General features: G+C 34.9%; 1 protein-coding gene across 1 annotated transcript; it reads right to left on the reverse strand.

Annotated features, from left to right (window-relative positions):
• On the reverse strand, window positions 1-9626 carry LOC133202464 (filamin-A-like). Its single transcript, XM_061338292.1, has 21 exons — window positions 9112-9626; window positions 7136-7331; window positions 6991-7056; window positions 6695-6908; window positions 5523-5634; window positions 4636-4823; window positions 4367-4522; window positions 4135-4266; window positions 3911-4037; window positions 3647-3784; window positions 3362-3538; window positions 3092-3235; window positions 2853-2978; window positions 2566-2712; window positions 2289-2393; window positions 1992-2177; window positions 1800-1904; window positions 1257-1433; window positions 1023-1172; window positions 628-795; window positions 1-412 (listed from the first exon to the last, which is right to left on the reverse strand). Exons 1-21 carry the CDS (start codon window positions 9419-9421, stop codon window positions 168-170), a joined length of 3369 nt encoding a protein of 1122 aa, XP_061194276.1. The 5' UTR covers window positions 9422-9626; the 3' UTR covers window positions 1-167.
• Window positions 9627-13262: the final 3636 nt, after the last annotated feature.

Consider the following 13262-nt stretch of genomic DNA (forward strand, 5'->3'; position numbering starts at 1 on the left):
TGACTAGTCTGTACAACTGACATAATAAATAGATACAACCTGTTTACAAAAGAAGAAAAATACATTGCATAATTCATAATTCAGACTTTGGTAATATTATTTTTATGTAGAATAAAAGATTTCATTTCATGTAAACTTTTTTAATGTATCATTTTTACACAAAAATGCTAAATTTCTGCACGCCACTGCAAGTTAGCTTTGGTTTTTTCAACGAAAAATCCCCTCTTGTTGCCCAGGTAATTGTCTAACTCAGACTGGGATTCAAATAAATGCACATGGAAAGGACTTCCTCTCACGTGACGTCCTGACCATTTGACCCCTATGACGTATTCCCCAGGTTCTTCCGGGTCATATGAACACAATACAGTTCTATCATTCTCCTCTTCCCTTTGAATGTTAACTTTAAATGCACCTTTTCAAAAAATAAGATGTTAGCAAACTTTATACATTGCCTCATAACTGAAGAATCGATGATGGAGAAATAATGAATAATTGTTTTTTCTATGTTCTATAATTAGAATCCGCAATTGTTTTTTGATAAATCATGAAATTCCTTTTATAAAGTTTACTGAATACGTAAGCCATTCAAGATGGGCTTAGGAAAGCTTAATATATTTGGAGACCTACCTCTTGGTCCTCTGATCCTGACCGCTAACTGACCGGCGCCCGCGCCTACTGTCTCTACCAGAAATTTACTCTCAAATGTTTGGACTAATCCATCCTGCACTCCTGGTCCATAAACTTTCACTTTTCGTGGATCAGGGGGCTCCCCCACAGGAATTTTAAAGGGGCTGCCTAGGTGAGTAAATAACTACGTGTTACAAATGTACCATGAATCCCCATAGTATTCAAGAAATACCTCCTGCTGACATTTCGGAAAACGTGGAATGTAAAAAGTAGAATTTTCAGTTAAGTTGTTGCATTCATCTACGATAAATAATTCAACTTTTGAATAAATGACTTTTTTTTTTGGTTTATACTGTATGAATGGTTATTTTTACTTCAGTGATATAATAACATACCTGGTACATGTTCGTGATCATAAGTAATTTCCAGTCGGTGTCGACATGCCTCCCTTGGATACATGTGTACTTTATAAATACCATTACGTTGGTTGAAAACATCGCATCTTGCTTCCCTTAATTCACCATGACAATTAACCTTGATCTCCCCTATATAAGGACAATATAATGCAAGACATATTCCCATTTACTTTAGAAACAATATAAATTGTAGTAATTAAAGGCAAAACATACCAAATCCAGCTTCTGTTGTATCTATATCAATGCGTAATTCCTGGCCGACATAACCTCCTCTGAGACCTTGACCTGTAACCTTAACTTTGTCACTTGCCCCTTTACTTGAAACTGTGATCTTGAATGGACATTTGGGAACAAGTTGATCGGACCAGTAAACGAATAAAACGTAAGCACCTGAAAAAGGTAAATCTCTGTATTACATCGGAGAAATACAAAATGATTCAGTCAAATTTGTATCTGTGGCATTTTTGCCAACTTTGTGTAGCCATTGGAATAGAAGACTATTCTTCCATTTTTTTAATATGTAAAATCATGTTATACATAAAATGCATGCTGATCAGAATTAAATTATGTGTTAATCTTGCACATACATGTATTTGTTTTGGATGAAACGATTGTTTTATGGTTTCCCAGATTTTCCCTATGGTATACGTAATAAAAAAGTCTAACAAATTTAAGTTGTGGAAAAAGTCCAAGCCCGGGGGTTGTATATCGGGGATGGAGGGTGGGTCCTGTCCACGAGTACATGTAATGAGTTACCTGGATTTGGAGCACTATATGTGCATTTGTATCTGTCATACTTCATAGGTTTAATATTCACATCGACATCTCTTTTTACACCTTTCAATAAAGCCCGGGGAGTCCCTGAAGATAAAAAAAAAAATGATTTACACACTAATCATGAGAGAGAGACAGAGAGAGAGAGAGTTATCTTAAAATTAAATCCAATACCTGGTCCAGCCTGTCTGCCATTAATGAGAAATTCTGCCGGAACTAATGCGCGCGCCGATTCTCTACCTTTGCCCTCGATGACAACCTTAGTGTGGTCAATCGGAAGTATGGGACCTGGACAGTAGGAAAGAATTGGCGAAGAATCTAGAGGTACATCAGACCAATATATATGAATGTAATGGTCACCTATAATAAGTGGAAAAAGATAAGCGTAATTCCCTGCACAAGATCTAGAACTCTAGATACGGTAGTTATGTTATTCATGATTCGTCCTATATGATGAAAACAAAATTTAACCTTCTTCCACGGCAGTAAAAGCGACCTCAACTTCCTCCTTTTTCATTGTCCGCAGATCTACTTTCAGTTTTCCCCTTGGAGATAATACAGCTGCTGACATTCTACCTGTAGAAAACAAAACTTTTCGACAAAGTGCTCATATACATGCAAGTTGCCGACACCACCTTAAACAACTGTCAAATGATAACACTAATTTTTATACCATTCTGGGAATTACATAACAAAAATACAATCTCTGTCTTTCTTTAAAAACAAGGAAGGAGAGGGGATACCTAACCTGGACCAGCCGCACTTATGTCGTATCTAAGGCAGGTCTCCTCCCCACATACCAACGCTAAAGCACCATTCTCGTCCATCAAGTCAGTCAAATCAGAAATTAGTGTCACTCTTGACCTGTCTGTGATTTTAGCGTAGAAAGGACTACCTAAAAGAAATATTTATATGGCATGGAGTATGACCCAGAAACGCTCTACAGTCTATATCAAACAACATTGTAACAAGGTTTCGTTTTTTTTTTTATTTCTATAGTTGTTTGCATGCAGCCAGTAATAAATTAGTTTTTACCTGGAACTGCCCTGTCATCCCATAACACTGTTATTTTATAGGTTCCTGCCCTGGTTGGGACGTAGGAAAAGACATATGTGGAGGATCCAGCCTCTCGCCATGTCGTGTCCACTTCTTTCCCTTCATCTAGTAAAGGGTAGTTTAATGAAATGGTTAAAAAGAACACTACAACCTCCTGTATTTTTTTCTTACCGAACTATTCAGTATTATTTACAGAGACAGCTCAACTAAAGACCCACTTTCTACGACCACGTGAATATTTCCTGCCAGTTCCCCTGTGTTCACTTGAAACATACATTCTTTTCCCTTCATTCCTCGAGTCAAACCTTCCCCCGTCACCAGAATCTGTCCAGGGTCCAGAATATCAATGCTTTTTGGAGACCCTGTTGAAATGTATAATAACTGGAATTGTAACTGTCGTACTATAACAGCAGTCAAAGAAGACACAAAACGATTTTAAATTTTATATCTTTTTTCATGGTTGAAAATATATCCATACATTACACTACCTGTTATTTCTGTATTGTTGAATTTGCTATACACGAAGAACATTCCAGAATTCTGAGGGATGAATTCTATTGTTTTCACTCCACTGTATTCTGTTTCCTTCACCTCACAATCGACCTCTTTACCAACATTGCGCACGGCAGCCTCGATTTCACCTATACCTGCTTCGCTGAAGTTTACTGCATTCAAGAAAGCAATCATTCATTATACGTGTATGTGTACTTGACAAAATAAAATTTATATATATTTGAAGAATGATGAGCTTAAGGTGTTGTGTCAACTTTGACCTGTAAAGACAGCCTCCTCTCCAACAATTCCTTTCTGTGGCCCAGATAACCAAGCCTTCTGAGGATCATAAACATCAAAGGAAATGGGACTACTGGAAATTTCTTCCCCTTGACAGAATACATGGACGATCCAAAGACCTACAAAAGGAGAAAGATGGAAAATGAAAGGTTGTTTGAATATTGAAAACAACCACGATCAATTCGAAGATATCTCATACTGGTATCTGAATGAAAAAATGACGTGTTATAATAAAATTTTCTCACCCACTGATTTTGGTCGGAAGTTGGCGGTGAATACACCGTTTTCATAGAGAGTAGTCAACGGCTTTACTTCATCATTCGGTGAGCAACATTCAATAGATACTTCAGTGCTTTCAGAATCTGAAACAACCTGTATCAACAATGTAAACTCAAATGGTGCTCAAACAGACAGTAGTGACAAATCCAAATATGCATTTTACCGTAAATTCAGAATACTAAACACCTACTTCAATTTCGTTCGTTGATCCAACCATGCATGAAGATGACGGTGTTCGAAGCTTAACCTTTGACAGATCAGCCTTTACACTGAAATTCACAGGGCAGGCAACTAAGGGGGTCTCATTGTACGAAACAGTTAACTGAAAAAAGAAAAAAGTGTCATGCTGATACATGTATGTTTGATACTTTTTTTTTTTTTACAATCAAACGTAGTTTTAAAGAGTCGTATCAAATTTCTACCGCGTATGAACCAGGATCCACAGGTGTGAAGCGGCAATCCGCAAACTTATCCTTCCAAGTGACATCACAGTTTTGATTTCCTCTGGGACCTTTGATTTTAACGTTAGTGAGTTCTTTCTTGACATCCTTATCCGCCATTATAAGTTTGAAATGTGTCTGTAAGAAAAGAATTTAGAGTGAAAGATCAAGCTGAATTTTTCGCAAAAAAGGTCTGATATAGGGACTATTTTTTTCATCGGCGAGAGTTGAGTAAACTGGTTTCGGCGTACCTGCACTCCTGTAAGAAGGCTGTCAAAGTCCCCTTGAATCGTCAATTTCTCGCTGTCAGATTTTACTGGAGTCGCATATCGAAATCTGTTCAAGTAAGTCATAATACTCAGGTGGTCAATCTTAGAATCCGCTATTTCTGATGCACTTAGGATTGGATCCACACCCATTCTCTTTCCAGCGTCTATTGCTATTAAATTTTATTCAAAACTAAGTAGTTTTTGACAAAATCAATTCAATTAACAAACAATCATATCTCATAAATTTAATTAAGTTGCATCTGTCTAATACGACATTGATTGGCATAACATTTATCCTCCTTAACCTTTACCGATATCTGATGTTTAAGTTGCCCGGTCTGAGTGGGTGAAGAAGCATCTGAAAGCCATTATACCGGTATACACTAGTATATGTCAAAATTTCTTATGGGATGGTTAATTTTACTTCGGGCACTACTGCCTGTCTGTCTGTCACAAAATGGTTTTCTTGGTCATAATTATGAAAGTTTTTTCTTTGATTTGACTGAATTTAACTTAAAATGCTATATCCATGAATTAAAGGTGATTCGTCATTTTTACACAACTACTCAGCGTCAAGTTTACAAGTTTTCCCCCCAAGTTTTACTATATTCAATTTAGATGTTTTATACAATTTAAGGACAAAATGTTCAGAAATGAACAGGAATATGTCTTAGAATATAAATTGTTTGTATATATAGAATTTAAAGCATTACATGTACGAGAGGGAATAAGAATTTTGCAAACTCTTTTCCTGTGATCAGGTCTTCTCTGTTTTAAATTTCGATTTAACACTCAATCAAACGTTATTTTCTTACAGAAAATCTTATTTTCAGGATGATATCAAAATCTTCAAGAATATGTTTACTTACCCATTTGAATATTATTTATTTTGTCATCTCTGTTAATATCCGGCCAGTTTTGAATTGTTCCTCCGAGTGACGTCACAACTGCACATAGATTATAACCATCGTTCCAATCAGTCTGCAGTAAAGGGAAAATCAATACGATTATTAAACTCATTGAACATTCACAGAAACGCTGCAAAAATATCTTTAAAAAAGTAATAAAGAAAATAAAATACAAATAAATAATATTGGTTTAAACAAACAAAAATGGATGAGAAAACAAAAATTAGATCATATTTCTAATTTGTATGCAAAATTTGTGCGATTTATGACATAGTGAAGTGTAAATTAGCAACTATGATTCTTTTAAATACATATGTAAAACCAAATAGATGTCTATCTTAATGCCCAATCATACCAAGTCACCATTTAATAACTTTGATGTCACCTCATTAAGAAGGCTAGACAACATTTAGCATGATTGTTTAGACACATTGGCTTTTGACCTTGATTAAGATCATAATGTTACATATCTTTAAAAATAAATTTAGAACCAATTTCCATTAGGCATTATAGCTAGGAGATGACTTCAATTTTTCATTGCCAGGACCTGGTGACATCGACCTCTGATCTTGCCTTGAATAAAGATCATTTGGGTTGTCCTAAAGAATTAAAATAGCAAGGGAAATTTAAAAACGTAGAAGGGGATCTGGGCTTCCTCCCTTAATAGAGGGATGAGGGGGAATACCAGAGTAACCAGGATATTACATGTACGTCATTAGAGACGGGGAAATTCCCCAGCCCTCGGGTCTTAAGGAAACCATGATCAATTATACACACCTTTATGCATTGCATATAAAAAGATATCAATTAAGCTTACATTATGTATTTCAATTAAGGTGTGAAAGTTATAACCCTCATATTATTTCAATATCATTTTGTTCAGGTTCTTTGACCTCTAAGATATAGCACTGATTCAAAATGAATAAAAAATCTTGGTAATGAGTAACAGCATACTAAGATATGAATCTCCTTTAAATGGGAGACACTTGTAATTACATGTAACCATTAAGTGTGAAAAATAACCTATCCACACGTTTCAGTTACTATATTTATGATCCTACTTTAAAAGACTACATACATGTATAAAATAACAAAATCTTCTATGTATTTTTTGTGAAAAAGCCTAATTGTACCGTAAGGTTGGTAATTTGTGTTGTCCTTAACTGCTTGCAAACCCAGTTTAAGGTGTCATAATATCCAGGGGATTCTGACCTCACAAAATAGGAGAGGTATGTCATGGCAGATAACTCATCCAGAGCCTCGCTGGCAAAGTCCTCTGGGCTGATAACTCGAGGGATGTTAAGATGTTCTTTGGCTAGAACCATCGCTGTTCGACAATTCTCGACCCTTAAGACAAAAGTCCCATTGTTACCTTTCCTTTCAAATTGATCGATACAGTTTAAGACACCAAATCGGACAGTAAACTTACGCATCTTTGCTGTGTAGTTCTCTCCATTTAGGGGATGTACCGGGCCGAAGGTAGTCCACAAGAGCACTAAAATAAATAAGTAAAAAAGATAACATTAAACCTCCCAAAAAAGTATTGCATCAACTGATGTCATTTCTTATCTTACTGTAGAGGAATTCCACTGCTCCAGTCTGATGTGAAGTTTGAAATCTCAAGATCCGGAAGTATGAGCCGGAACCAGTTCATCATCAGCTTTTTGGGTGGGACCTTGGTCTTCCGGGAGGAAATTTGGTAACGAACAATAAGATGCCATATTAACCCAAGAATCAACTTTCCATTACCGTTAACTATGTCGTCATTTCCTATAGAAAAGTATTATACATGCAATTGGGCATTTTTCTTAAAATTAAAAAAATCGAGTTTATCTACAGTAAACCAATTTTTATTCGCGTGCGAGAAATATCCACGAGTTTCGCGACCTTCTTTAACTCGCTAAAATTTTAATCGCCGCGAAACATTTATTTTGCTTTGTATTTGGAGAGAATGTTTCCTCAATCGCGAAAATTAATCGTCGCAGATTGATTTAAACTTACGAATCGCGAATAAAAGATGACGCGAAAAATAGTTGGTTTACAGTATTTTTTTAAAAAAAGATGATACATGTACGTGATTTAGATGAAAAGTCGATGGGCAATCAGACATGTACTTGCACTGTTGTCTTGTTTTTTAAGCCCTAAATGACTTAATATCACTACATGCAGATTAATTATTAATGAAGAGACAGTACAATTTCCATGCGATTAGAAAAGTTCTTGACTTCTGTTTGAAAGTTTAAACAGAATTACACATGTATTATTCTTTTTACACTTTTAGTGATAACGCGAAAGTCATTATAAATTGCTTGATAATTTAAAGAAAAACCCAAGACCTCTTCGCATACTGATACCATTTTGATCCAAAATTTAAAAAAAAGAGATTCAGCAGCGCTTTCATATTAAGCTGCAAAAAAATCTAAATATTCTTCCATCTGGAAGGTGACGTGTGCTTTTAATGTAAACTGAATTGACCTACAATGCCTTTTGTGTATGCATCAGCGTTCCAGAATTTTAAATGAAATAATTATAAAACAAAAAAGTAATGATAAAACGATTAAAAGGAAAATTATGAAAGATGTAATAATATATTGCAATAAATATGGTTATATCCTAAGATGTTTTGAAATAAAGAGGCTTAACTTTTTTTTTTTGACTTGCTATTTTACAAATAAGGAAAAAAAAGAAATCGACCAACTTGCTTATTTAGGACATAAATTACTTTAATTTATTGTTTTTCTTCGCTTTTCCTTGTTTATGGCCGTCTTACAATAAATACTCATGTTTTTTCTGGGGATGTAGTGGGGGTAACTTAAACAACTGTTTTTGGGGTTTTAGACCTCAAGAAATCTATTTACGAAGTTCTCTCGCTGTTTGTTGTTTTCCTGAAGTTACATACAAGGACCTCCTATTTACCCAATCTCCTCATTATACCTATAACTGTAACATATCTGTATTTGCACACAACGCAGAGGAATTTAAAGAGTACGATATCGTTATCGCTCTATTTTCATAAAACACTGTCCGATAAGAGTATACCTGGAGATAAAATAATCAACATTTTGGATAAAACAAAAGATTAAAAGACAAAATAACTTCTTAAACATTTATCTCTACTCTTCAGAACAAGATACTTATATCAACAAAGCACTCTGATAATATAAACATGCTTCTATGAATAACCGTTTTTCTTTTTCGCAGAAGACCAAAAGAAAGAAGACGGTAAAGAAAATCTACAATATTAGTGTTTAAGAATTATCAGCAGCTTTAAGTTCGTAGGAAATTTTCTACTACTTTATAATTTGTGTTAAGAAATGTTTTGTTTAGGCACACAAAAACTGAAGACAATAGGTAAAAATATGAGGAAATACTGGAAATTAAAGGTATGTTTAAGGCATTTGCGACTTGGTTCCGGGTTGTGGTGTGTAAAAAATCGATCAATCTGGACATGTTTTCCCTAAATGGAATTCTGAATTAAGTCTGTTGTTTCACGGTCACTGTACATACCTTCTTTATCAATGAATTAAAATTTTTGTCACGTGTAACTCACCAATATTAACCAGGCGGACGTTGTCCTCCATGATGGCTTTACACGCCAGTGATACATTTTCAATCTTTTGGATACGCCCCGTAGGGTTGGCGATGACTTTCCCGATTTTTTTAAACTGCAAAGACTCTACCAAAGCTACTAGATTCACCCCATCACAAAAGTCCTTCTCAATGTCCGTAATGGCTTTCCCACTAACACTAAGTTGTTCATTAATCCAGTTAGTAAAAGTCTTTCTCTGAATCTCCACCCAACGATTTTCGGGGGACACCTTGCCGAATTCTTTCCCCGAGGGGGGACTCGAGTCACCCATGGATAATTAATTTTCCACAGTGTTTGTATGCTCAAAGGAATTCGTTAATATTTATTCCTTGAGCATACCTGTTAGTCTGATAACAACCAACACAAGGGGTACAGTCTATGATGTTATCGATCTACCTTGCTGCGCGAGTCAACAGGGCAGTTGAGAATATTCATATCTCAATATTGGCCTCTTTACCGACCATATTGAGACACGTTTTTTATTACTCTACGTAACATATTGCCACAAATATTTTCCTACTTTGATAAGAACTGTAAAGATAAAGGATATGAATCATGAATTATTTGTAAATGTTGAATTCCAGTGTAATGTACCTCTATACGGTAAAATACAATTTTCCCGTGAACACAATCATATTTGTTTTCCAGTTGAATTTACGAAAATGAAAGCAGCATAGCATTTCAGGAAGAAGGTAAATTTGGAGAGTGTTAACATACATGTAATTCTTTGAATTTTATAAGTAGCTCTTCAAGGAGAGGACACCTACGTTAACTTCGCATTTGTTGCTTAAGGTGACATATTTCATGGCTTCTTCGTGACATATGTCCCCTACAAGTAAGATTAATAATGCCAACATGCCAGAACAGTATATATGATAATGTCTACATGCTAGAAAATAAATTAACATGCAAGTTATGAATCATTTTAGAGCATTTCATTTCAATTTGCGTTAATTTACCTATTACCATGAAGAATCAGACATCAAATTTGCGAAATGCAACAATATTTTTGCTGACATGTGACTTATTTATGTCAAATGCGAGTTATTCATGTCGACATGCAACATATTTATGTTGTTATGCAATTTATTCATGTTGACAAGCGAGTTAATTAAAGACAACTTGCAAAAAAAAAGTTTTCCTGCCATAAATAACTCGTATGTTGACATGAATATGTGTTATATCAACATATGTTGAGCCTTCGGCTAAAAAAAAAAGGGGGGGGGTATTTAAACTTGCTTGATATCATGTATTATTCACTATTAATGGGGAAAAAACCCCCAACTAAATGTATATATTAAGAAGTTATAAGTATTATTTTATAGGACAATTTAATTCGATAGAAACACTGGTGGCACAAGGGATCTATACTGTAAACACTCTACTCATTAGTTTGTATTTATATACATGTACATTTACCTACCTACCTATACCTATCCTCCTCTCCCCCAGTGGAGCATAAGGTCAACACAAGACTTCGCCACTCAGCTCTCTTCTTGGCCATGGTCTCTGCCTCTTCCCAAGTCAGGTGAAGGTCTCTCAGTTCGCTCTCGACTGTCTTGCGCCAGGTGGTTTTTGGTCTTCCCCTTGGTCTTTCTCCTGGTGGTGTCCAACTTAGGGCGACTTTTGGAATTCTCGATCCCTCCATTCTAAGGACATGTCCTAGCAATTTAAATCTTCTTTGCTTTAACTCATCTATGATACACTTTGAGATTGTCATTTTTAGTAGGTTGGCATTCGATATAGTATTTGGCCAAAAGATTTTACAGATTTAACGGAGACAGTTGTGGTGGAAACTGGACAGTGATCTCATGTCTGTCACCCTCCAACATTCACCTCCATACAATAGAATTGATTTCACATTGCTTTTATATATTTCACTCATGTACATTTGAACATACGTAATTCTAATATTTTTGTTGCATTCCTGACCATGAATGTGTAAAACTTAAAAAAAAAACAACTTTGAAATCACAACGGAACATGTTTTGTTTTTTTTACACTGAAGTTGTTGTGGAATTATTGGTATATTTAATTTGTAATCTGGATCGATAAAATTGAAGAAAAGACCGTTTCCAATAACAACACCTGAATCAATTTAGTTCTAAAGCAATGAAATAGATGCGAATTCATCTAATTATAATAATTACAATGAATAGAAGTCATTTCATCTATAAACTTGAATCTTAAAAAGAGTGTTGAACTCCTGACAGTGAAAATATGGATCTGAAACACAGACAGTTTTTGTAATTGATAAAATTTTGGAGTAATAATGTTAATTTTGGTCTTTCTTTTCCGTAAAAGAAAGCAAGAAATTATATATTGGTCGAAGTTCTTTTTTTAAGCTGGGGAACAAACCATCAATTGTTGCATTTCGGATGTAAATAATTGACTCTTCACTGAGATTCACCAATCTCAATGTCGGCTTTTGGGAAAAAATATTTGTAAATATTACGAGAAGCAACAGTTCCATCTTTTGTATGAGCAACGCAAAAAATAGACATAGACAGATTTTCATATTTGTCCCAGCTTTAAAAAAAAACCGCCTTATTTCGTTTACATGCAACTTGTTTCCCAGGAGAAAATTTAGGGAAAATGAATATATGTTCATTTATTATTTCAATGTAATTATGTTTTCATAAATATGTCTGTAAATTTCTACAATGTCTAATATTTCTTAAGTACTTGCGAGTTTTACAGATAAAAGGCTAGCTAGACATTTTAATGGAATTAAAAATGAAGCATCCATAGTTTCGCTTTGAATTTTACAAGACATAAATCCTCTCGATCTTTTTCATAATAAGTTTTAATTTGAAGAAACTTAAAAAATAAAAATCATTTCTACAGTTATCTCTCTTTTGCGAAATCAGAATCTCTCTTTTGCGAAATCAGAATCAGGTTTTTAGGAAGATAAAATATACATCTGTGCAATCCTATATTTTAGTGTCTTCAAATACCGAATTACGATTTGTTCAAACTGACCCCCCCCCCCTTCCCATTCTTGCAAATGAAGCATGAAGGGATATATAAGAATCGCAAAGTCTATTAGAGTTCAATCATATTTCCATTAGATTATTTCAACATGTATTCAGCGTTTTTATCTCCATTTTCCCTCCACAATTTTAAACTTGTATACTTGACATTTAATTGTTATTTTTCATGTTAAATACTAAAATCTGATTGGTTTAGAAGCATTTAACAATCCGTAATGTTACCCTCAGCGTTAGCAACATACTTGACAACGGGTAACATTACGAAAATATCACATGCGTTCAAATCATGCGCGTACGGTTCACCGTAGAATTCTCAAAACGTCGGTTGTGCGTTTAAACGACGTCAATTAAAGCTTGCGTCCGATGTAGCTTACTTGAAAACGAAACATCCTTGCGAGTGCAAACTTTAGATGATAAAGGACTTTTTGAGTAGCAAACAAACAATAAAGAGGTTGGTAAATCTTTTCCGAAGCTTTCTTATTGAGAAAAATAGAAGCGGGGAGTTTGAAAGCTTTCTAAGCGTGAACTTGACGACGATCTCCGAATTTTTTTTTATGACATCCGAAATCAATAAGACATTCAGTATAATAAAATAAATAGTGCACGTTTTTGAGGGTAACAGTTGAAATTGACACCCCTCAGAAAACTTTTGTCAACCTCCGCTGACGCGTCGGTTGACAATGGTTTTCCTTGGGGTGTCAATTTCAACTGTTACCCTCAAAAACGTGCACTATTTATATAATAGTCTGAATTTTTGTGAAGACTTAATTTGAAAACGAGGAAAAAATTCAATGTTATTGATAAATTGGTTAAATATTTTAGGAATGACTCTAATTCTTGGCCAAATTATTCGACGATAACCTGGTTTGGGTCAGTTACGCTTTATAATCCGCGAAGCGGATTATAAAACAGCGTAAACTGACCCAAACCAGGTTATCCTCGAATAATTTGGCCAAGAATTAGAGTCATTCCTTATAATTTAATTCTAAAATCATTAAACAACTGTGGGTGTAAAATTTCGTTGCTTTTTATTAGTTCAAATTTGCCGCTCAATAATACAACCCTAGTAACGGAAGTGATGGGAAGCGAGGGGAGGTAAAAACTGATACATAGTCCTAG

This window comes from Saccostrea echinata, unplaced genomic scaffold, assembly GCF_033153115.1.
Source record: "Saccostrea echinata isolate AGI-Se365-2 ecotype Australia unplaced genomic scaffold, CSIRO_AGI_Sech_v1 ptg000047l, whole genome shotgun sequence".
Lineage (NCBI taxonomy): Eukaryota > Metazoa > Mollusca > Bivalvia > Ostreida > Ostreidae > Saccostrea > Saccostrea echinata.

Coding starts and splice junctions, on each gene's coding strand:
- LOC133202464 (XM_061338292.1), bottom strand. CDS start 9,421: ATGGGTGACTCGAGTCCCCCCTCGGGGAAAGAATTCGGCAAGGTGTCC. Junction 5,635..6,694: donor CACAAATTACCAACCTTACG/GTACAATTAGGC, acceptor CCTTTACTGCAG/ACTGATTGGAACGATGGTTA. Junction 413..627: donor CAGGATCAGAGGACCAAGAG/GTAGGTCTCCAA, acceptor TTTTTTGAAAAG/GTGCATTTAAAGTTAACATT.